General features: G+C 43.4%; 2 protein-coding genes across 2 annotated transcripts in view; both read left to right on the plus strand.

The window, feature by feature from the left end:
• The first annotated feature begins 221 nt into the window (after positions 1–221).
• Positions 222–3,751, plus strand: LOC111238046 (importin subunit alpha-1-like). The gene is made up of 11 exons (XM_022767427.1): positions 222–277; positions 503–617; positions 725–865; positions 1,293–1,381; positions 1,490–1,758; positions 1,848–1,942; positions 2,161–2,424; positions 2,556–2,789; positions 2,942–3,124; positions 3,246–3,395; positions 3,492–3,751. Exons 2-11 carry the CDS (start codon positions 561–563, stop codon positions 3,579–3,581), a joined length of 1,572 nt encoding a protein of 523 aa, XP_022623148.1. The 5' UTR covers positions 222–277; positions 503–560; the 3' UTR covers positions 3,582–3,751.
• Positions 3,752–5,161: 1,410 nt separating this feature from the next.
• LOC111238083 (E3 ubiquitin-protein ligase SMURF2) overlaps positions 5,162–25,694 on the plus strand; it is a 45,486-nt gene continuing 24,953 nt past the window's right edge. The window contains exon 1 of the mRNA XM_022767480.1: positions 5,162–5,213. Coding sequence (XP_022623201.1) covers positions 5,162–5,213 — 52 coding nt within the window. The remainder of the gene's footprint in view (positions 5,214–25,694) is intronic.

Consider the following 25,694-nt stretch of genomic DNA (forward strand, 5'->3'; position numbering starts at 1 on the left):
GGGAACAATTCATCCATCCTAACGTACAGTGAAAAAGTCACAGACACGGCAAAAAAAACTGATCCAGAGTCAGCGTAGTATTTTTTTACGGACATTCTCGCGATGTTAATGTCGAGTGACGACATTTCCTGTGCGCTCCGTGATTTTTTCAAACAGCCCAATGAGCGCACGCGGCCGGATGCTTTCGCTCGAACAGCCCAATCAGGAAGCTTTGTTGTAGGAATTTAAAGGTCTGTGCGGCACTTTCCTTGTACCACAACTTCTGTTCCAGCGAAAGGTAAGAACGTGCTAACTGCATAGTAAGCTATATTAAAATGAATTTAAATTTTCCTTGTTTTAATGTGTGTCGCGTGCTATATTAACAACTTTAGCTAGCTCGCAGTAAGCCTATGTTAATGGATAGTGGACGGTCTGCTTAGTTTGACGTGTTTGTCATTCGCCTTGCTACAGTATCACGAGGCAGCTCAAAGTATATCGGCTAATTTATCTTATTTCTTTTTAGGAATAATCCCACAAAACTTGATTTTTTTTTCACTGCTGCTGCTTCCTGTCACTTGAAAATGTCTGAGAACCTCGCTCGTCTGAACCAGTTCAAGAACAAAGGCAGAGATGCTAGTGTGAGTTTTTTTTAAAAATTTTTTATCCAAGTTGCATTATCCTCAGGTGTTGGCTCAAGAGTTGTGGTTATAAATGCGGGATTCGTTTTCGTTTGAAATAAATGCAGGAGCTTCGACGCAGGAGAGTGGAGGTGAACGTGGAGCTCCGCAAGGCCAAGAAAGATGACCAGATGTTCAAGAGAAGAAATGTGGCCGCATTTCCTGACGAGGCGACGTCTCCTCTTCAAGAGAGAACCCAAAACTGTCAGGTATACTTTTTTAAAAAAGCATTATTTTAAACCTAGGAGATGTTTACTCTGTCCCCCCCATTAAACACGAATTCAATGCTATCTATATCCACGAAATGGATACTGTCCTGGACATCATCACTAACAAAAGAACACTACTATAATCCAATATCCACAAATGTAGTACTGTGAAGTAGAGTTTGTTTACCTGGTGTTGACTGAATTTAAATGTTTGGACTCCACCATGATCCAGTAAGTAAGAGAACCCAGTGTAAAATAAACCCCACAATATTTAGTCTCAAATTGCAACACTTCCTTTTATGATAATCAACAACAGTTAAACACTCTTAAAACTGGCAGGGTTATTGCAATACTTTGCTTTGTTGTGTTTAGCCATTTATGTTGTGTGTCCCATAATACATTTCTAATGGTATGTAACAATTTACAGGCTGCCAGGCACTGGACAGTCGAAGAGATCGTGGCAGGAGTGAACAGTGGCAACACTGAGTCCCAACTCCAGGCTACACAGGCTGCACGGTAATGACAATTCATTAAAGAACATTGTACATTGAGCTTTACTGGACATTCAAAAACGACTAACTGCTGCCACAATGACTCACTTTTACTGTATTGTCCTGAATGCAGGAAACTGCTCTCTCGCGACAAACATCCTCCCATTGACCAGCTGATCAGTGCCGGTCTGATCCCCAAGTTTGTCGCGTTCCTGGGGCTGATAGACTGTCCCCCAATCCAGTTTGAAGCTTCCTGGGCTCTGACCAACATTGCCTCTGGGACATCTGAACAGACAGCTGCTGTCGTGGAGGGCGGGGCCATTCCTGCCTTCATAAGCCTGGTGACATCCCTCCACCAGCATATCAGCGAGCAAGCAGTCTGGGCCCTTGGAAACATTGCTGGTAATTGACAGAGTATATTTTTGTCTTTAAGGATGGTTGTGACTATTTGATTAGAAGCAAAGGTCATTCTCTCTCTTTTCCCCGTTTAGGTGATGGATCAGCTCTTAGAGACAGGGTCATCAAGCATGGAGCTGTGGCCCCTCTGCTCAGTCTGCTGGCAGTCCCTGACCTGTCTGTGTTTACTGTAAGTGTTTTGTATAAAACTATAAAAGTTTGTTTTGTTTTTGTTTGTTTTTTGCGTCATGTAATATCTGATATTTTCTTAAATGGTCAAATTCAAATTGCTCACCTAACCTGCATTTATTCTTCTCATTGACCACTAGGGGGCGCCCCAAGTTAACTAAATCCTGCTCGATGTCAAACTGATTCCTTCCCTTTTTCTCTTGCTTGATTGCTTTGCAGACCAGCTACGTGAGAAATGTCACATGGACACTGTCGAACCTCTGCCGCAACAAGAACCCCTCCCCACCTATGGCTGCAATCCAACAGATCTTACCCGCTCTCATTCGTCTGCTACACCACGATGACCTGGAGGTGTTGGCTGACGCGTGTTGGGCTGTGTCATACCTGACAGATGGCGCAAATGACCGCATTGAGGTGGTGGTCCAAGCTGGCGTAATTCCCCGCCTGGTGAAGCTGCTTGGCTTTGATGAGCTGCCCGTTGTTGTACGTATGAAGTCTCACTCGTGTTAGTGCTTCTTGTGTGGAGCCTCTGTGCATAACTCATGTAGTCTGACACACCAGCAATTCCTTGGGTTCTCCCAGGTTTTAAAAATAACCTTTCACCCCTTCCCCAGACCCCTGCGCTGCGTGCCATTGGCAACATTGTGACCGGTACAGATGAGCAGACTCAGGCCGTACTTGATGCCGGGGCCCTGAACATGTTCTCCCGACTGCTGCGCCACAAAAAAGCCAACATCCAGAAAGAGGCAGCCTGGACTGTGTCCAACATCACTGCAGGGAGGGACACCCAAATCCAGGAGGTCATCAATTCAGGCCTCGTCCCATACTTGATCGATACGCTTGCACGGGTATGTTTTTATTGGTCGGATTTGTTTTACTGGTGGGGGCAAAAATATATATTTTCACTTTTACCACACTATTGTCAGTCAGATGCCTTTTTTTTTATTGACTTTCCAAGTCATGTTTATCTTTTTCTCTCTCTCTCTCTCTCTCTCTGCAGGGTGACTACAAAACTCAGAAAGAGGCTGTGTGGGCTGTTACAAACTTCACCAGCGGGGGCACTGTTCAGCAGGTGATTTACCTTGTTCAAGCCAATGTGATTGAGCCTCTTCTGAATCTACTCTCCACTAAGGACAGCAAAACTATCCTCGTCATCTTGGATGCCATTACCAATATCTTCATGGTGAGTGCATTGTCATGGTAATTAAAAAAGATGTGTGTTAATTGCAATTTTTCCTGATTTTGTCAGTTGAGCTGGCAGGATGGCTGTGAAATACTTGCGCTGATGTGTGTTTTCCTGTCAGGCTGGGGATAAAATTGGGGAGTCGGACAAGCTGAGTCTAATGATCGAAGAATGCGGTGGACTGGACAAGATTGAGGCGCTGCAGTCTCACGAGAATGAGATGGTGTACAAAGCAGCCCTTAACCTGATTGAGAAATACTTCTCTGAAGAGGTAAGTCTCCCTTTAAGATTTTTGAACTGATTTTAGAATGAACTTTTCTCCCATGACCATGAGTGGGCTTACCGTTTTTATGTTCTTTTTTTAAAGGAGGAGGTGGTGCAGTCGGTGGCCCCAGAAACAACCACTGATGGTTATGCATTCCAGATCAATGAAAACCAAAGCACTTTCAATTTCTAGATACTGTTCTAATACCTCTTCTCTCGGCTCTACTGTACTCTCATTACCACTGTTTGTCTTTTGTTCATGTAATTGTTTGTTGAGTTCTGCTCTTTCTCTTGTACGTACTGTACATACTGTTTTAATGTGACTGAAAAAATCTAGATTGTAAATAAAGTTATCGGATCATGTGTGGGGTTTTATTTTATCATGACCACTGATATCACACCAGTGCTGTGGTTTGTTATGACTCACAGCGGAAGACGGTAGTGTTACTGTAAATGGTGCATTTACAGTGACTACAGTTACAAGTAGTTTACAATGCTTGGCCATGAATTCCACCATGTTCCTCGCAATGGTGAAAGTCTTAATAATTACTCTTAAGATCTTTTTATATTTATTTATTTATACATATAAAGTGTGGTCCAAAAAGTTTCAAAAGTCTGAGACCATTTGGGAAAGTGATCTCAGACTTTTGAAACTTTTTTTTTTTTTTGTTCTTGATAAATGTATGTACTAACACAAGTTCTGCTATGTGACAAGTTAAAGATGAACACTAGTACTGTCTTTTTATTTATTTATTTGTCTGGCTAACTAACTGGAGTTTATACTCAACCCAATCTGGTTCAAATCCACTTCTCCAAAATGAAACCTAGCAGCCATGTATTGAGCCTTAATCTCTGAATTCTGACTTTTTTTTCTCCACATCCTGACTTTAAACTCTGAATTTTGACTTTAAACTGAATTGTGACTTTAAACCCTGAATTCTGACTTTTTTTCTCTTAATTTTGACTTTAAACTCTGAATTGACTGTTTAAAAAAAAAAAAAAGAAAAAGTCACATGTGCGATCCTCTTCCTTAACCCTCCTCTTCCTCATAAATGAAGTAAATATGATGGTGGAAGGGGGCCTACAGCTCTATTGATTGCAGCTACCCGCCTGTAAAAAGTCATAAATTGACATAGACTCGGGGAGCTGTATTTATTTATCCCATCAAAGTAAAAACCCGAGGATCAGGACACATCACCGAGGACACACTGGGACTTGTGTGTGTGTGTGTGTGTGTGCGCGCGCGCGCGTGTGAATTACAGTTAGGTGCCACATGTTGGAGAAATGTTTCACTCCCCCCAATGTGTGCTGTCGTCACTGGTCAGCTCCTACCAGCAGCCTCCTGAGGTGGGATCTAAAACTGGAGGGCTCCACAGTTCAACTCTCGCCGAGCGGAGAGGAGGACTCAGTCCGAGGCAGAGGCTCCTTCCGAAGATGTGAAGATAAACGCCGCGTTACAGCGCCGCAGCTCCGCACAGCAGCCCGTTCAGACGTTTCACCGGGGACAAGTCATTTTTTTTTTTTTTTTTTTTTTTTTTTTAAATAGTAAATGCACTTTGCAGCAGTGCTACACTCGCGATTTTCTTTTCTCTTTTTTATTTTTTTTTCTCGCATTTGTGAGCGATCGCTATGGCAATTCAGTCCACATCCGGGCCACAATGCCTTGACTCCATTATTGTCTAAAAACTGGCGGAGTGGTTGATAAACCTTGTTATATTTCACATTTAGCGACACATTTTTATTCCGTGCAGTGAAGTCTGGAACCAAGAGGAGATGTCTAACCAAGGAGTTCGGCGGAATGGCCCGGTGAAGCTGCGACTAACAGGTAGCTAGCAATGCTTTTAAATCCCCAAGTATATTCCCCCACACACTAGCTAGGAAGGCTCGGTGTATTTGTTGGATGGGAACAGTTCCCATGGGCCATGGAGTTGGCTTGCCGCCGGTTCCTTTTTCCTGTGATTTTTACGATTTTGAGAACAGCTATATTGTATTTAAAATATGTGTTTTTTTCCAGAGTATTAGCTAACAGTGGGAAACTGGCCCGGTAGACCAGTAGATAAGGCTGAATTTGGATATTACTGTTCTTGGAAATAGACACAACCTTGTGATTGTCGCCAGCAACCACCACCAGCCATAACACGGGTCCCGGAGTAACGTAGCTGTGCGTTGTGTTGCCCTGCCATTGAGTTGGTTGTGGGTTCAAGAAAAACCGATATGAGGGTCTATGTTTTACACGTCTTCTCAACCTATCCTATAAATGTAAATATTTGCAGTGCAGGAGTGTTTCCAAACACTGCTCACAAACTGCTCTGCTGACAAGACGGGGCTCACGTAAAGTTGGCTAGCTGACGTTAGCCTAGCCACACAAGGCTGCCAGTTGGCTATAATCAAGCCTTTATGCCAGAACAAACCTCGGTTGAGATGACAGGCAGCTCCACAGGTCACAAGAGTCTGCAACTGCCACTGAACAGTGAGCAGTGTCCCTTAACTGCTTTCCCCCGACAGACAGCTGCCTCCTTTGTTTGTTACTGGCGTTAAAACAGGTCACCATTAAGTTGTATCCATGCAGTATTAGTTCAGCCTCAACTAATGAGCGCTTCATACATTCTCCACTGTGAAACACTTGAAGCTGGGTCTTTTTCAGCCTGAGTAATTTGTTGTTAAGTAACATACAGTTGTGCAGGTCTGTTTGGACACAGCCACCACCACCACCACCACCACTACCCCACCCCACTCCTCTCCATCTCTCCCTGAGCTGTTTGGTTTGTGCCTTTTCAACATAAACAGCAAAAAAAAAAAAGGTTTACATGAGTGCACACTGTTTTGACTGGGAGACGCGCCTGACAGCTGCCACCTTTGATGTACATCCAGGATCTGACCTGAATCAAATTCCGGGGCCGTCTATTTCTATCAGGATGGGCCAAATTAAATATTTAAGCTGGTGCAGTTTCTGATAGGAATAAGTGGAGACAAGAGGGAGGGATCTCAATGAGAAGGATTTAATGAGCTGCGGATGCAAGGTGGCCAAGGACAGCAAGCCTTCGGCAAACATTTTACACAGGTGTTGTATATCATCCATGGTTCAACACGTAATGAGAAGGGGTTTGAGCAAAGATTAAATATCCATCGTTCATAAAATGATATATATGATAAGGGCATGTAGACACCTTTGACATCGGGCACTTTTAGCTTACTTTCCTTCCGTAATAGTTCTTGCAGAGGAAATTTTTTCTCAGACTTGTTTAGAGCATTTTGCAGTGTAACATTTGAATTGTTGTGACAGTTTGAATTGTGTTCACCATGAAATAACCTTTTTATAAAGACACGAACCTGTTGCAGACAAACAAGTCATTGTAGCGCAGCATCAGGTTGCTAGTTCTTGACGCTGGGTAAAATTTCCAGCCCGCTGACCTTACTTTATTTATCGTCCGCTGATATCCCTCAGAGACGTGTCACCACGAAAATCTGTCTGTATGTGACTTTTGTTGTGAAATCTAGACGCGTCCATTAGGTCGTGAATTAGTTTGTCACCGCGGTTTTGAGATGGACCGCAGTGGTCTCCTGGTGGAATGCTAAGAATGCGAGTTCACTGTGAAAAATGGCGAGAGCAGGAACTTGCAGACCACCTCTCCTCCTGATGCTGAGTGACACTGTACACCCCTCCCAGACCAAATATAATCCCTGTTAGGGAACAATAGAAATCCATCACTCCATTAAAAACTTCCAACTTGTTCACGATTCAATCTGAATGTCTTTCAGTGCACGTTTTTTAAATTAATTTTTCCAGAATCAGAATTATGTAATATCGTGCCATGCCATCCACATGGTCAGCTCTCTCCTGTAGCTGAGCTCAGTGCGTCCAGCTTGGAAAACAGTGCGAAGCAGAGCTCGGAGCTGGAGAGGAAGCTCTATAGTAAAGGCAGCCGCCTGGCGGTCGAGCCCAAATGCTCCCTTTTAACATAGAGGCTTCACTACATACTCTCATTACGTGTTTCTTTGTGTAGCGCTGCACAGCTGTGTATACTAGGTTGATTATATTGCTGCTTAGGGAGTAACGGGGCCCAGAGAGTGTCATTGCGACATTGTAGTTGCATGTTGTCATCTGTAGTCGAGCTGAATTTTGACACATAGCTGCCGATGAATTTGTTTCCAGGCAGGTTGTGAATGATGAGTTGCTACATTTAAACAGGCCTGTAGCTGTTTGTGCTGTAGGCGTCTCTCCTTGCTGACAACCCCCCTGTCCATTTGAACCAGATGTTGCAGATGTTTGCCAGCTATTAAACTGGAAAAATATGGCAAGCAAGCTGCTAAAACTAACACTTGGGGTGAGAATTGCCCCCTGACTACACGGGACAGGTTTCCATTATACTCCTACAGCTGATCACTCCTAAATTATGTGACACACAAACACAGATAATGGCATTACATGCATGATCCACCGAGTCATAAATTACATCATTAAGTCATGGCTCATTGCTCGGTCTGATCATTCTTAAATTCTGTCATGCAGACATAGCTCATGGCATAATTTGCACCACTTTTCCATGCAGCCGTAAATTTGATGACATGCAGCTGAACGCAAAGTCACAGAGTTCCCTCTGATGCGATTGAGACAGAAAAGAGATTGCGTCTGTCCGATTCGTCACAAACTGTAATCACACATCGCATAGTCAACGATGCTCCGTCTTTGCCTTTTTTTTTTTTTTGAATGCATTTTCTTCCCAGAGAGACGTGAAGCAGCGCAATAAACGAAGTGCTGTTTGTTTGATATTCTGGTCTGATTCAGATTCTTGACGTTTATTGCCGTTTTTTTGTCTTAGCTGCGAGTTTACATATGACTTGTTAAAGCATATGGTTTGCTCATCTGAATTCTTTGGCGCGCGGCAGACTAGCGAAGAGAGCTATCTCAGTGGGATTCCCTAGAATTCTCCATTCGCATTCCCACCTCTTCCTCTCTGAGTCACTCCTGTTCTTTCCGACTGTAAGCTTCTTCCCCCTCAGACCAAGTCCAAAGCATATTTCACTCCCACCCTTACTAACTGAGCTTCCTCCGTGCTTTCTGATCCTCTGTTTGTGTGATGCTCTCTCTCTCTGTAGGTGTAGCTTTTGCATCTTTTCATTTCACTGCAAACGATCAGGATTTGACAGTGCTGCGGCCGGCTCCACTGATAGAGACAGAGTTGTATTATTTGCGGATAAAATTGTTGGAAAACTTCCCTGCTCTTCTCCCTTGTAAGACGACTGACAGTTGAATGGACACAGATGCTGCCTGAGAATCAAACAGACTTATTTTAAAGATGCGACCAAAGCCCTGGGGTTTCACACTGGCCCACTGTGTGGCTTTTGAGTGAAAGGCTAAGGTCTCGCTTTTTTTTTTTTTTTTTTTTTTTTTTTTTTCAATGGCAGCTCGGTCCGACTTTAGTCTACAGATGGGGGGGGTCTTTGGATGTTGGATAGTTGAAGAAGAAAGCCCCACAGCTGGGCACAGATGGGGCTGTGGAGGCACAGGACCTGATGATCAAGAGAGTTTTAATGTGGTCTGAGCTGGCACTTTGTACATTCATGTGGTCTCATTCAGAGCCATTTTACAGAGTGGCTGTATGGAAGTGATTTGGGTTCATCTGGGTGTTCAGACAGGATACATTGTAAATACACAGTGATTAGCTGCATGTGGTGAACTGTTGAGTCTACTGGCCCATCATGGACATGCATTTTGAGCAAACATTTCCACATTTTGCTTTAACAAGATGTAAAAGAAAACAAAATAATGGCGGCTAAAGACCAGGAAAAAAAAAAAAAAAAAAAAATGTGGTGTGGGAATCAAAAAGGGAACGTAACAAGCAATTATTGCATATCATTTGTAGACGTTTTCCTTCCCCCTGCTGAGAGCCTCCCATAATTTTAAATTGTTCCATCAATTAATTGACTGGCTGGGGTTGGCTTTCCTGTTGGTTCAGCTGCTCTTCAATGAGGACAAAGCCTTCTGCGGTTGCTTTACCCTCAACCGCCGCCAGCAAACGGCCCGGAGGAGACCAGATGTAGCAGGGGGAGAGAGAGTGGGCAGCTTCGTAGAGAGGAAGTGCTCCCCAGACCCAAACACTTGTCCAAACGTCACCCCTGACAGGTGGGGAGCAGAACAGTCCAGAAACCCCCTTTTGAGGTTCCCCTGTAACAATAAAGTGAAGAATTGCAGTCATATTACTCAGCAGGACATTAGGCGTCTTGTGTGTTGGTTGTGTCGCTGGGTGGCTTACAGCTCTATCCTGTCACTGTATTATAACAGCGTGCCATGGGTTAGATTAGTGGGCGGCATGTGTGGTTTGGGGAGACGGTCTCTTCCTGCTGAGGAGAGCATCAACACTTCAGAATGACCGCTTTGTAACATTAACAACAGATAATATTTTCCTGGATCCGCACAGCCTGTTTCATTTGGAGCCCGAAAGGACAGAGAAAGTTACCAACCATGTTCTCTGTTTATACTTGACTGTCCTACATCAGTGGTTCCCAACCAGGGCTACTTGTAGCTCAGGGGTACTCCTGCAGGGAACTGCAAGCGGGTACATACAATGACTTTTCCTCACTTTTTGATTTCAAAAATACGGTACGTCTACATATCGAGTCAGCTGTAACACCTGAACATTATGTGTTGCACCTGCCTGAAAACTAGTTCTGCTAAAAGTAATAGATAAATGGTTGAGAAACACTCAGACACATGCAGATGTACTTCTCTCAAGGTAGATCATTGTGCAGGTTTCCACCCTCCTGGTCGAGAGAAGGAAGATCGTCCTCTTTTTATTCCCTCGTCTTTGATTTATGGAGTCAATATGCAGGAAGTCATGGTTAATTACAGTTCATAAAGAATTTAAATGTGTGTGCGGTGCACTCAGCCAGGATGAGTCATATGATTTTAAAACATTTATTTATTTATTTTTTTTTTTACATCTCAGTTCAGGATCTATACACCGTGTCACTTAGCAAGCGTGCACTGGTCGTGTGTTCTGCGTAGCCCTGTCAGGGGGAAAGAGTGCAGGGAGCGAAAGTGTCTCTTTGGCCTTGGAGAAGTGCTAATCCTCCTGGGTGGTTTGGGAAAGACCTTCTTCAAAGGCCTGCACTGTTAACCTGGCTGTGGTGGTTAATGGGTCAGAATTGGATTAGTGGCGAGTGTGAGGGAGGGGAGCTCTAGCGAGAACTAAACTGATTCTTGTCCGCAGGCTCTTCTCCTATCGTTCCCGCCTGGCTGTTCTCCATGCTGTCTCCTCCACTGCCCTCGCCCCTCGATTTCTTGCCTATTTCCCAAACTAGTGCTCCCTTTGAAGTTAGGGACTGCACTTGAGGGTGTTTTTTTTTTTTTTTTTTTTTTTTTTTTAATCAGGGGCGGCCGCATGCATATCCAATGTCGGTCTAGAACCCTGTTTAACTTTAGATGCCCTTAGTTTTCTGCAGCCTATACCGAAGAGGAGTAGACATTTTCATGGATTGCTTTTGTCATTCATGTGGCTGTTTTTAATGTTTATGTTTATTTATTTGCTGCTGTTTTGTTGTTTGTATAGTTTTAAAAAAAAATTACACTGGTGAAATGAACTTTTTTTGTTGACAAAGGGCAAGCACGAGATACCGGCTTCATGATTGGAGGCTGTTCTGATCAAAGCTTTTTTTTTACTGCAGCTTCAGTCACGTATCAATAGTAGAGAACGGCCTTGCTTTATAGACATATACTCCTCGATTGCAAGAGCTTCTAGTTCCTGAAATGAATGCAACGGAGGATGGAGCAGCCCCTTTGCGATGTGTTTATTGTGGAAATTCATACTGAGCCTCACCACATCACATTCATTACTTGTCTCACAGCATCTGCGGCTTTTGTGCTGTCAAGAGAGAAAAGTGTGGTGGTCCGCCATCACACCCGTGCCCAGCTCACAATGGCGTGCCAGTACAACAGAGCCCTTTTCTCTAATCATTACACTGGTCAATGTTCAACTCCTCCGTGGAAGGTGAAGGCCTTGTGGTTGTGATTTAAGCTGTGGCGTTAAGGCTTTTTTCGCTCCTTCATTTGTTTGTAGGGATGTCTGTGATTATTATCATCTCTCAGCAGTGTGCCCAGGTGAGATCACTCAGCAAGTTTGCGCAAAGTCTCATTAGCTCTTACAAATATCCACACATGCAAAGGGTGCTTTCACTTTCCCCTAGAAAGGGTGGTGGAGGCAGGGTGGCCAGAGCGTTCCTGCCCAGCTTTCTGATGAAGGAGGGTAACCTGAGATTAATTCTTCAACGTGCCGGCTCTGCTTTAAACCTGGACGGACACGGGTTGATACGATTAACTCTGACTAACCTCAAGCAGATGGGGGTCTCTCAAATCTCCAGCGTTACTGGCTAGAGGGTGTACGGGGGGGGGGGGGGGGGGTTTGGTGCAAAAGCCGCAAGACGCCAACAGCTGACTGGAGGCGTCTGTCCGTGCCTCGGCCTGACGTTTGAGCCCCTTCAGTCCTCTGAGGAGACGGGATCAGAAGAGAGATGTTTATATTCACACCGGATCACATTTCAAATGGCATCTCTGCTGAAGTTGTACAAATACACCACAGAATTCCTGTGCAGTAAAAAAAAAAACTGCGTATACATAGAGAACCAAATGTGATATTTAAACAATGAGGTTTTTTTTTTTTTTTTTTTTCTTGCTCCCTTACTCTCTTGCTTTAGATTTTTAAGAAATCCTAAATTATGTACAGAGACCCCGAGGTTCTCACTACTCATTGTCTATGTGTGATGACTCTTGAGATCTACCTGTCTGATAAGAGTTTGTGGTTTGTTTCACGGGAAATTCATACTGAAACTAACCTTTTAAAAACCAAGACTGGGAGTGCCGAATGCCTGATGATTCAGCTCTCGGGCAGATGTTACAGAAACTGTAGTCACTCATGTTGGGAATGTTCAGAGATGTAGCCTAATATTTACTCTCGCAAACCTTATTATTACAGGCTAAGCAGTTGATGTACGAATTCACGTCCAGAGCTTGAGGCTGAAAGAATCTTTTCAAGTTGATGACTTGTTGTAAGACGAGCCAGAAGTTACTTCCACCTTGGTTTCCCATGAATGAATGAAATTGTTGTTTGGATAAATTAATAAACTGAGCCCAGGCTTGTGATAGTCACATGTAACATTCTCCGCACATCAACACATTTTTATTTATTTATTTTTTCTTCTTCCTCTCAATTTGAAACTCGTAGCTCATCTTTAAGGACCGTGATTTCATATTTGAGGTCTTTTTAAAAACACGGCTTCATTTGACAAACCAGACTGTGAGAGGTGATTTCATTGAAGCGTGGCTAAATTTGGCCCAGACATGACAACACATGTCCCGTAGACACGTGTCATCTAATTTAAACACGACTTGTAGCACATAGTAAAAGTTGTTTATGGCGCGCACCTGCACACGGCGGCGTCTGGTCCGTGGCTTTAGATCAAGAGACCACCGTTGTTTTCTCAGTGAGAAGACTAGTTCATATAGATAATTACTGAGTGGTGAACACCTTACGTCACGAAGAAATGAGGGAGGGCTTTAGTAGGTGGTTGCGCAGTGCTTTCATCTATGATTACGACATGATTACTGTCCTGATTGTTAAAAGCGGCTGAGGGGCCTCTGTCCAACACATTCATTGGCAAAGTGGATGGTAGAGAAGGAAAAATATGGCCGGGTGGTAATGATGTAATCCTGCTCCCAGATGAAGCTGAGAAATCATTCTTAGAAACTCAACCTCCCCAGGATTTTTTTTTTTTGGGGGGGGGGGGGGGGGGGGGGCAAACCAAAGTGGAGAAGCAAAGCAGCATTTCTGGCAATTAACGCAGCAGTGTGGTGGTCCTCAACTTCTGCTAAACAGGTTGGTACCATCCACTCTCTCCACCACTGCAGCTCGGTCTCCAGGCCTCTCCTCTACTCTCCTCCATTACATCAGAGGAGGAGGGGGGGGGGGCAAAGGAGCCAAGAAGCTAGGGGAGCCGTGCAGCCACTCACAACAGCTCGGGTCCCGGCCAACAGCAGTGCAAGCTTGCAGAAGCGTGAGCTGTGCTCTGCTCTGCTCTGCTCACTGTTTTGACTTCTCACTTAGCGGCAGCGGTGATGGTACTGTGGAAGACTTTACTCGCCTGGATGACTCTCTGTTAGGCACATTGTATCACACGGAGTGGAAAGAGAGAGTGATGTACTATGCAGGGGTAACAAGAATGCCACTAAAAATTGCCATTGTGGCATGGTTTCCCACTATTTGGAGCTGAAAATAGTCGGGGTGGACTCCTCTATTATGCAATTACAGTGGACTGTATCACGGAGGGAAAAGGTGACGTGAGATGGATGAAATGTTCTTACACTAAGAAGGTTGCCAGCCTCTTTCCTCTCACGTGTGGTTGTGTGTGTGGTGAGTTTCCCCATGTAGTCAAACAGGTTTTTGCAAAAAGAAGATAAGACCTTGACTTGAGTTGTACATCTCTAATCTACACCTTTTGTCCTCGTTCAAACACTGGTTTAGCTGGAACGCAATCTTGGATCAACATCAGTGTTTCCCACAGGTCGTCAGTTTACTTTGGTGTTGACGTTTCACTTGTTTCATGTGGTTTTCTTGGCTTGAAAGGCTGTTACGTTTGCGTCTCGGGCTCCAACTGATGCCTATTTTAATTAGCAATCTGCTGATTTCTGATTGCTGATTTTCATCTAATCGATTAATGTTTTTGTCTATAGAATAACAGAAGGTAATGAAAACCACCTGTTGCAGTTTACCACAGACCACGGCGACCAACAATGTAAAATTCAAAGAAATTCAGTTCAGTTTCACAAAGAAACTAAAACAGTTATTTGATTGAAGTAGTTGCTGATTAAACAAATAAATGATTGATCGAGTAATTGTTGCCGCTCACTTTGCATCTGATTTAAGGCTGATGCCTTTTCATTATCAATATAATTTGTACATTATTTTCTTGATTATTCGATTGGTCTATAAAATGACATTTTCCCAGTGCTGAAAGTGGCGTTTTCAAACGCTTTTCATTTCTGATCAACAGTCCAAAACTAAAATATCTTCAGTTTACTGTCGTAAAAGGAAAACAGAAAATATTCACATTCAAGAAGCTGGAATCAGAAAGTGTATTTATTTATTTACACATATATATATAAATGACTCAAAATGCTTAATCTATTATCAAAGTAGCTCTAAAAAAGATTATGAAGAAACATGTCCATTCAGTTTTTGTTGGCACAGATGCGTCACACACACGCACACACACACACACACGCACACACACACACACACACACACACATAATTACTTACATTCATTGTCAATGTAGTTACAGTCGTCCTTCACCTGGCAGCTGCATTCATTCTTAATCGTTTTAAAGAAAGGGGGGAAAAAAAAAACTGTGCTGGTTACACCCGCCTGCGTTACGCATCGCAGCTCCTAAAATAAGTTCAAAACAAAACTCAACTTCCTGCCCATTTCTTTATCTTGGCTGTTCGCCCAAACATTAACAATGTCTACCAGTCGCTGGGCTTTAATGCTGCATCATTTTTCTAACCGCAGCACATCATTTAGATATAATACCACCTGGCAGAACAGGTCTCTGCTTCCTCTGAGTGTCTCGACCAGTTTCACCAGATCGCTCATCACTTTTCCAGCAGGAGCTGAGCGTGATGTATAATGATATATGGCCTCTCTTAGTCATGGCCTTTTATCCTCTTTATGAAGAGAAGCTATGGGGGATTTATTATGTCTTGTGTCTTTTCTTTCCTCTAATTCCTCTTTTCTTTTTCTTTTTTTCTTTTTTTTTACGTGTCTGGTCACAGTGATTTGGTGCAACAGATGTCCCCAGACATCCTTTTCCTCAAGTGTGTAACAGGAGTCCTGGGAATCTAAATGTTCTGTGTTTGCTTTGTGGTGTTTAATGCACGTCACAGGGACTATGAGTTTCTTAATACATTTCACTGCTGGTTTCCTCTCCACTCCTCAATTGTTGACAGGATTGTTCTTTCCCCTCCTCGCTCGGGGCACGTGTGAAATGGAGATGGAGCATGTCTTTGAATGCCTCTGTAATTTTTCGAAACTTCGGAGGAGGGGATCAAGACCTTTTTCCCCTATTTCTTTTTCTTTTTTTTTTTTTGTGAAGTGTTCCTTTCTGTTTTCCTCTCAGTATAAATTGATGCAGAGGGAGATTTTGTTACTCTTTTTCCTTTCTAATTTTCTAAATCTTGGAAATTGCAGGTCTGTTTAGAGGCATTAGAAGATTTTCCTGGCACTTAGTAGTTCCATGATCACTCTGCTACCAACGACTCTAATATCTGTAATATGTGACCAGAAGAAGTCTTATCAGATTTACATATTACATAAGTGGATTTGCTATGATTTAAAAAATCTGCCAGAGCTGAGATATTTCCCAGTGCCTACAAGTCCGTTTGCTTTAACCACATTTCCACAGTTAGCCTGCACCCCATGAAGAGTTGGACCCAGTTCCTGAAATTCTACCCTGCTTCCTCACTCTATTCTGCCTGACTCCAGTTAAGAGCTAAAGTTAAGTGGTGTAGCCAGGTCTTTAAAAAGTAACCCACTTTTGTCATGAGCAGGGCAGCGCAGAATGCACTCGGTGAATGGGTGCTGTGGTTGACTGTGTGGCACTGGACCGACCCGTAAAGCGGGGCTTATTTTAGAGCTTGTTTGTCTGGTATCAGCTCTTGAACGACAATGAGGTTTTTGTTTTTTTGTTTTTTTTGTTGCTGCTGCAGTCACACACTCGCTTACATTACATCTTACATGTGTCCGAATGTGGAAGCAAATATTTAATCAGTTGGAACTTTTGTTGAGTGCGAGACCCCGACGATGGCAGTCGGTCACTCTTGTTATTTGAGGGCCCTTTTCTCCGGGGGGCAAAAACCTTTTTTGAGAAACTCAGGGACTAAACCTGTGGTTGTTAAGATGACCAGTTCCCATATTTTCCATCAGACTTCCTGGAAAGCTAGCTGATATTCACCAGTGAATTAAGAAGACCTTCTAGGAAACGCTGATGGATGGTGATGTCTGTTTATGAAATGTTTTTCACCACATCATTTCCAACAAAAACCTGAGAATAACAAGCAGGTATTTAAGAACTGTTGCAACTTTCTTGGAAGTAACTTAGTAATTCACATTTTAAATACCAACTAATTTCTAGGAAATTATGAGGAAAGCTTCAAGGAAAGGGAGATCTGTCGCTGATTGGTCAGGAACAGACTGTGCAGCAAATACAGTTCACGTACATCAGCCACAAAACAGGTGCTCTTCCTTGACGAGGGGCCAAAATTAATTTTTGCCTTTTTGTAGTTGGAAAGTTGTCGTATGAACTGAATGAAAAAAGAGCTTTTTTTTCTTTCTTTTTTTTTTTTGCTAAAAGTCTCATCGCAGTTACGCACCAAAGCAGAATTAAATAACCGACCAGTTTTTCCACGTCTGTATTTGTCTCTTATTTTTAATTAACAACAAAAAATAAATAAAAAATTAAAGGTATTCTCCAATAAATACAACAACATTACAACTCTGTGTTACGTTTCAAACAGTGTTGTCATCCGCCGTCTTCCGATGTGGAAATTCAAACAGGAACTTGTAGAGGGACTTTTAGTCCCTAAGGTTAGTTCGTCAGGAACTAAAAAGGAGTACTGGTCAGTCGCTGAGTTGGTTCAGTTCAAAATGAACTTGGACTTATTCCCAATGAACTGCGCCTTATTTCCTTCCTGTGTTAGACTGAATGGCTCCATGTCTGTGAGGTTGCCATGTGTAGAAGCTTCAGCACCCAGCTAATATCAGCCGCCCTCCACTGCAGCCTCCAGTGACGGCGGCTTACAGAGGCAGCGTTCAAGACCAAACATTACCCAACGCACTGTCAGAGGAGATTGATTAGGAGATGGCTCAGAGATTAGCAAGAGACGGCGAAAGAACAGGTTCACCGGCACAACCCATCAGCACTTGTCAGTCATAACTCAGACTTCTTCATCTCTGTTTTTGTCCCTCCCTTTAGGTTTTTAAGTCCCACAGAGGTTGGGGAGGAGTGGAAAGGGGAAAAGGAAGCCTTTTGTTTATGGAAGAACAATGCTGCGCATGAGAGTACACGGTCCTGGGCCTGGAGTCAAAACAGGGCAGACAGACAAACAGGCAGACAGGCAGAGGAAAGGTTGGGGGCTGGGAGAGTTGTGGGAGGAGGTGGGGGAGTACTGTTCCCTGAAGATGTGTCAGACTGTCTGGCGGGGTTGGGTCAGTGCACTGGACTGGAGGAACCAGGTGGACAGGAAGCAAGGTTCAGATTGGGGTCAACCTGAGCTAGTAGGCCTGAAGAGATTTGTTTAGGTTCTCAGACGGCTGGGATTCCATGCAACCAAGAGAACGGCTGATATTTTGAAATGCCTCCTCTCTCCCTCTTCCTCTTATTAGGCTGTGTTTCCACACGGTTTTGACTGAGGACAGGGATGGGAATGGTGCAATATGACCAGGCGGTCGTCTCTGTTCCCACACCCCCATTTCCTCCACCTCATAGACTCCAGTGTGATGGTTAACCGCAGAGCAACAGACTCGAGGCAGTGTGAACCCTCTTTTCCCCACACTGCTCTTTTCTTTTCCCATGCTTCTTTGTGTTGGTGTGTGACTTGTTAAAATATATCGGTTGACGACAGACGAAAGTAGATTCCCGGTTTCATCTTTTCTCTCGACCGGCGATTGCTGCCATGGTGACGCCCCCTCCTCTCCCCTCCACTAGACGTCACGTGACCTACCCCTCCCCAGGTGTTTGGCTTGAGTCTGGTGAACTTCATTGATTCGCCTGCACAGTGGGGCTCTTTGTGTCCCAGCCTGTGAGAAACTCGGCCCATCCTCTCCCCACAGGTGGAACTTTAACTTCACCCCAAGGTCTCGGTCTCTGCCCGCACAGAGCTGCTGTTGCCACTCGGAGGAATTAGTTTTTTTTTTTGTTTGTTTTTATGAAGGGACAGACAGGCCCCGGCAAAAAAAGGAACGAGCTAAGCAAATCTGAGCTCATAATCAGTTGTATGTGGTGTTTGCTTAGCCCTCTCTGCTGTCCTCGGGGAGGCAGCCCTGTTTGGGCTGTAATGTGGAAAGCCATTATGTGACTAATAAGCTGCAGTCAGCCGGGCAGCTACCGAGAGCATACGCACAACACCCCTGCTCCTTATGTGAGCCACCAGGTTATATTTCCACTTAGTCACTGACAAATTTGCCAGGTATTTGTTCCTTCCTGTGGTAATGTGTGAGGCTGTAGGTGGTTGTTAGGTGATGCTATATTTTTTTATTTTTGAAACGATGCTTTGATGTGTTTTAACCTTTTATTGGGGGGGGGGATTTGCAATCACACCATCAAATTCTTTACACTTCTACGTTGGTCTAGTTTTAAAATAACAATACTCAGTAAAAGTGTAGCGCCTTTCAGCCTAAAAGGTTTTGCTCATTTATCAGATGGAGGGAATTGTATATGATCCCTGTTCCTGCTCAGAAGTGTCGTGTGGATGAGCCCGTGATGGAAAGGTGGACCCTCGGTGAAGCCATCGTTCGAATGGAGCTGTTAAACTTATTACTCACAGCGAACGCGCTCAGGCGCCTGTGTGTTTGACTGATGTTGTGTTGTATGGACGGCCTCCTACAAAACCAGCTGGCGGTGTAAAACTGTGCGCTGACTTGTCCGTTCTGGTGTAAGTGATTTGCTGCAGCGGAGAGGAAAAAACGGCCTCCGATACACTTTTTCTCATTGATTGTCATTTTTAAATGGCTGCACCCGTCTCCTGCTGTGAATCTCTCAGTGGTGCTCATCCTGTCTGTCTCTCTGCGGGGGTGTCTCTAACCCCCCCCCCCTCCAGCATCACCCCTCCCTCAGCCCCATCAGTCAGCGCTGCAGTCCCTGGCTGTGTGAGGCGGTGCGACCGGAATGAGAAACACAGGCGACACAGAGAAACCCTTCTCTCGGCTTTGCCTCGATACTTGCCGTCGCTATGACAACGGAGGATTTTAGATGGGCCGAGATGCACAGGGGTTATGTGATGCTTTTCCGGAGTGAGTGTCTTGTGTGTGTGTGTGTGTGTTTTTTTTGTGACAGAGGAGGGGGAAAGTTAGAAGGCGATGAGTAGTAACGGTTTAGTCCTATATGTGATGCAGACTTGGCTGTTTTTAAACGCTCGTGATATGACACAAGATCTGCCTGAAAATATAATCTCCTAATGCTTAAACTGTGTACAAATGCAAATAATGAATGACTCAAATAACAATTTACATCAAGCAAATCTAAAATGAAAACTTCATCGATTAGTCGATTGGCAGAATATTAATCGGCAACTGTATTTTGATAGTCGAGTAATCACTTCGAGAAATCTCTCTGGTTTTACCTTTTTATTCTATCACATATATGATGGAAACATCATCTTAGACTCTGATGAATCATAAAGGGTATTTTTCAATGTTGTCTGACATTTTATTGACAAAGCGGTTTATCAATTAATCGAGAAACTTAAGTGGCAGGTTATTCAATAATGAAAGTTGTCATTAATTGTTCTAGATAAGAATCTCATTGTTCAGATATTGAGGAAAATGCGCTGGAGTTTCTTTCCCAAACACCTTCAGCTGTCCAGGCCAACACCCAAATAAAACATGTTCAGAGAAGCAGCTTTTATATTTCCCACCAAGGACAAGAACATAACTGCCAAACATCCGTAAGATTTGGATGATATAGCAGTCCATTTTTGAGTTTATGATGTACATTGTCCCATTCTTCACATTTTTCCTTTCGTGAAATATTGTGCTATAATATGTTTTTGCTCCCCTGTAACTGTCTTTCTCTTTCAGAAATGTTTACAGGCTCGGGGAGAGGTTTTATTTTGGGGACAGTATAATATCCACCCACCAACACACCTTTGAGGAATTAGGACGTTAATTCTGTGTAGTTCTTTTCACTCTTCTTCTTCCTGTTTTTCAGTTCTGATTCAGCTCTGAATTAAACCCGTCTCACCCCTCACCCCATATTAACACTGGCAACTCACTGAATATTGCCACTCCCTTAAAGAACAGCTCTGTGTACAGTGCAGCCGTGGAACAATAATGATGTGATTGTAACTGGCATCTGAAATGAGGTTTTTAATGTTTCCAGTTTTCCCATCATTCTTTTTTTATTTTAAATCTTGGGGTTGTGTGTATGTCTCACATCACATTGTGAGGGTTGACTTGGTGTGTGTGTGTGTGTGTGTGTGTGTGTTTGCTGTGTGTTGTGTCTCTCCTCCATCCTTATGTACGAGGATAAAGAGAGGGAGCACATAATTACATTTGTCTCTGTGTGTGTGTGTGTGTGTGTGTGTGTGTGTGTGTGAGAGAGAGCATGAGAAAGCCAGTCCGGGGTGACCAATAAAACAACAGATTTACGACACTGCCCTGTAGGTGCAAGCTCGCCCACTTCCTTTTCTTGGGAAAGGCTTCTGTCATCAGGACATTTCCCATAACAGCATCAATTTTGGGGGATTTCTTTGAGCAGGCGGGTAAAGAGGAAACAGCATATAATGGCCTGTTGTGTATGTTGGGCCATTTAGCTACTAATGATAGATCCCTGAGTATATTAAAAAAGACATACATTTAATTTTTGAATCATTGGATTAAAATATTAAGCTTCTCTGTTCATTGTCTCTCTCCCCGCACTCCCTTGCCTGCCTGCCCTACATTCAGAACCCCCCCCCAACACGCTACTCCTTTGTTTTTGTTTATTTATTTGATTTCAGAATAAATTCACCACATCACAGTTTAAAATTAAAACAACATCATTAGAGAGACTTTTTATGCTCGGGGGGGGGTGGGCGTACAAAGAGTGGGAAGTGACTGTCAGAGAAGAAATCCTTTAGAGAAGATCATCAAACATGAATTAAACCGATTCCTGCCACAGAGGCGTGACATGGCAGCTCAAACCAAGGGTCCCGCAAACCCAGCCCCACCCTCTTCAGGTCAGAGATCTGAGAGCGCTTCGAGTCCTCGCTGCATCAATCACTCTACCTTAGCTTAACTAAAGGAAGTAGTCGGCTCAGGCCAGTTTCTGATCCCCCCCTCTTCTTTTTTTGGATGTGAAGACTGGGTAGTTTCACTTTTTCTCCTGTAAGTGGAAGCTTAGGAGTAAAAGGAGAATAGACGGGCTCCTACAGAAATGAAACGTTGTGGTCTTTGGCTTGGGTCGCACTAGATATTTACAGAGGGATTGAGTAAAACAAATTTAAGCAGTGAAAGAAGCCTGTTGCGTCAGATGACTGTGAGTTTCGAATGTGCAGCCAACGCTAACTGTTGCGCTAACTACATAAGTAGTTCTTTGTTCACTGAACTCACCACATTGTGCAGGCGCGGCTAAGCTAAGTAGACCGTAACCAAAACATTGTCACAAAGACGGACTTTCCTGATCAATTCTGCTGTACTTTGACATGTCTTTTTGTTTTGAGGTAAGGGGCGACCGTGTCGCACGTAAATATGGTCACGAACAACAAAAAAAAATAAAATAAAGATAAATCACGACGTACGTGAAGCATGTGACTTAAACTTGTTGCAGCAGACAAACGCATCAGATCTGTGTGGAGCGATGAGACAAACATAATTGTCACGTTTCCTTCATGTCATCCATCATTTGTGGTTTGACTGCTTTAATTGCATCGTCTCATTGCACGCTCTTCTTCTGAGAGGGTTTAACGGCACCAGACTGTATAATTGGAGCCGCCAACCGTTTATCTCCGTGAACCAATTCATAATATTAAGAACAACATAACAACAGTAGATGAACCGTGCTTTCATTTGCATTTTGTTTTGTACTTTTTTTTGGGGAGGGGGGGTTAGAAATTGTCAGAAGACAAACTTCTTCTAGCTCCTATCGTGTTGCCATGACGACTGTTAATAAGGAATGACTTGCACCTTACACGGTCGAGGTGGAAGCTTCAATTTTTATCTTAAGCCCACTGTTTAACAAACTTTTATGGTGCTTCCTGTTTTTGCTAAGCTGTAGTGTCACTATCTCCTCGCTCCTCACCTTTTTTTAAAAAAGATTTTATTGCACAACTATTTGCGTAACAAATGAAACTGTCGGCATCAGAGTGTAATGCCAGGTTTTTAGAGTGGAAACTACCCATTATGCACATCTGTAAAACACAGCTCAATGTAAGTCCATGTACATCATCATTCAGTTTTTTTTAATGACTGTTTCTTCAGTGTGTAATGACAACTGTTTTCTGATGGTTGGATTCAGCTGCGCCCTGATTGCCGTCTTCACGCTCCTCTCCTCCGTAGCCTCAGACTCTCTTAATTGGCCTCCGTCCTGCATTGTTTCCCCGTGTCTACCATTCCGGTGGTTTTCTGTACACGTTCTGTTTTCGGCCGTACGTCAGCCCCCCTTATATGTTTTCATAAGGAGCCTATATAGGTATAATTGTAGTGTTGCCTTCCTGCTGTGTGGCTAGCTGAGGACTGCTTATGCACAGGAGGGTCTGCAGGTTTCCCGACACTTAGCTTGGTTTAAGCTGAGCGTGTGTGTGTGTGTGTGTGTGTGTGTGTGTGTGCCATGTCATGCCGTGCCTTACTCTGCAGCCGGTCTCATTTTGTCTTTGTCGTTTCCTCGTTCCTGTCTGGACTGCGAATGTAGGTGTTGTTGCCACAGCCTTACCTTTTATAGAAGTAAAATTTCCCAGTTGTTCACGATTCTTTCTCTTCTACCTCATGTGGATTAATTGCATTGTGACTTCTGGACTTAGGGAACAGAGTGCTTGATGTTTTATTTTTTTCCCCCCTCTGGAAACATCATCAAATCACTGTCGAGCTCTTTTTTTTTTATATATATTATACTCATGTTGTCTGTGACGTTTGGGCAGAAACATTGTGGAAACACACAGAAAACTGTCACCTGTTACCTTGTCCACCTCCCTCAAAGCCTGCACACACACACACACACACACACACACACACACACACACACACACACACACACTTATTCATCAGTGATGTTAATAGTTGGAGTGGAGAGCAAGGTGTCTCAGGGGGCCTGTGCGTGTGTGCGTGCGCGCGCGTGCACATGCTCGGCTGAGTGTTCAAGAAGAGTGCGACCGAAAGCGATGCATTCCAGATGTTTTAGAAATGAGGTGGGTTTCACTGGAACGTAACACATTCCCAGGGATGTTTGCGGAAAGAAATTCTTCCTCATCTGTCGAGCATGTTCTGCACCCCCACCTCCTTCCCCCACCACCACCCCCCCACCCAGGAGGGTATGCATCTAGTTTAGTCGTCTGTTTTCACTCCTCTCTGTCTCTTAATGGGGCTTTCGTCAATTAAACCCTCAACCCTGCATGTGTGTGTGTGTGTGTGTGTGTGTGTCCCTTGTGCAGCTGTAAACACCACGCATAAGTACATGTTGGTGTGTGAAGCTGGTGATTTGCGTATTTAATTTTGTCGACACGTCTCTTTAGAAGTTTCGTCCTCCTCCCGTTTCCTTGTGGGCAAAAACTGCTCCAGCTCAGGCCTAAAGTGATTCAGGGTGATATTTGAAATGGTGTGGTTGTGTGTCTGAGTATGTGTGGCATGGGATGGGGGGTGGGTAAGATGAATAGGCAATGGGTGCATATTGAATGGCTTAAGCTGCAGTCTGCCACTGTGGGTGTGCCTTTGTCTATTTGTGTTAGCAAAGTAAAGTCTGAGCACTCTCACCTGCACACGAGGGGAGTGCACCAAGCCAGAGAAAAGGCACATAAAAAACCAGCTAGGACTGCGACTGATGATTGTTTTAATCATTGATTAATCTTTTAGTCGGATATATAAAACATCAGAAAATGGTGGAAAAGTCCAAAGTGACATCTTTACATCGTTGACTTGGTCCAAACATCAGCCCAAAGTCCAAGGACATTCAGTTTGCTCCAACACAAGAAAAGAAAAACAACAGAAGCTGAAACCACGAGAATATTTTGAGAGTTACCTGCTTAGTGATTAATCAATTACCAAAGTACTTTCCAATTGTTTTTCTGTTAATTGATTAATTGACTTATTGTTTCACCTGCAAATCCAGCCCTGGAGCTGGTCGGGACATATGGCAGCATGGCGCCTTTCATATTGCAGCTGACATCTTTAGACCAGTCGGCTATTACATTACAACAAAACTAGGACCGTATGTCAACATTGTGGATGGATGGGAACAATTTAGGGTAAATTAATGGCTTTTCTTAAACAGTGCAACAGTGGTGTGTCATTCTAGTTCCAAAATATAGTCTTTAGTGCTCCAAAAAACTATTATTTTTCACTATTGATTAATCTGCTGTGTATTTTTTCAATTAATCTTTTTGTTTGGTCCATAAAATGCCAGATGGTCAATAATGATGCCAATAATGAAAAATACACATTATAATTCCCCACATATGCAATATTAAGTCCACTATCATGTGATGTGTGAGCATAAAATCCTCGAATTGTAGAAGCTTAAACCAGCAAATGTTTCTGCTTAAAAATAACTAAAGCAGCTAAAAAGTTAGATTCATTTTGATGGTTGCAGCTTTAGCAGCGTTCAATACGTATTCTTGTGCGATTACAAGCTGAATCATTGTATTTTTATTCTTGCGATCACCTTTTTAACAGTTAAAAGACACAAACATTTAAACTTTAATTTAATCAGGCAGTCACATTGAGATTGAGATCTAATTTAAAAGTCAGAATAGGGGAAAAAAACAACTTAATTTTAATAAATTTGATATTAAATATTATAATTGAAGTAATGCAGAAATAAAACAAATAAAAAAAAATACTGTAAGGTGATATCGAGACCGTACATGTTTGGATTTCTGGCTTCTCCCGCACTGAAAATCTTAAACTAACTCGAGATGACTCCTGATTCTCTCCAGTCGATTCTCAACGTATGTGCACAGGAGGTTTCGAGTTTCCACTCCACACTTTGTCAAGTTGCGTATCGGATCACCACTGGTTTCCCAAACTTGTGTAATGTCACAAAGTCATGCTGCTACAGTACGTACACGTCTTAACCCTCGGGTTTAAAGTAAGCCCAGACTTTCTCCCTCTTCGGCAGTTCAACGTGAGATCAGCCTCGTAGCATCAAGCTCTGCACATACATCGCTCCGCAGAGTGAAACTCAAACATCCGAGTGAAGTGATAATGAGCGAAACACACTTTTGATTGGAGTGAGACTTTCAACCGTATCACATCAATGTCTTTGAAGCAGTGAAGCTTTTTATTTTTAGCACAGTTTCTTTAAGATGACTGATGTGAAAAATATGAACTGCTCTCTCACTGCTGTGGGTTTT

This window comes from Seriola dumerili, unplaced genomic scaffold, assembly GCF_002260705.1.
Source record: "Seriola dumerili isolate Sdu_G_001 unplaced genomic scaffold, Sdu_1.0 BDQW01001191.1, whole genome shotgun sequence".
NCBI lineage: Eukaryota > Metazoa > Chordata > Actinopteri > Carangiformes > Carangidae > Seriola > Seriola dumerili.

Bases quoted from the DNA above. Each gene is read 5' to 3' on its own strand.
- LOC111238046 (XM_022767427.1), top strand. From the start codon at position 561: ATGTCTGAGAACCTCGCTCGTCTGAACCAGTTCAAGAACAAAGGCAGA. The intron at 1,943-2,160 runs GTAAGTGTTTTG...ATTGCTTTGCAG, and splicing joins CTGACCTGTCTGTGTTTACT to ACCAGCTACGTGAGAAATGT. The intron at 2,425-2,555 runs GTACGTATGAAG...CCCCTTCCCCAG, and splicing joins TTGATGAGCTGCCCGTTGTT to ACCCCTGCGCTGCGTGCCAT.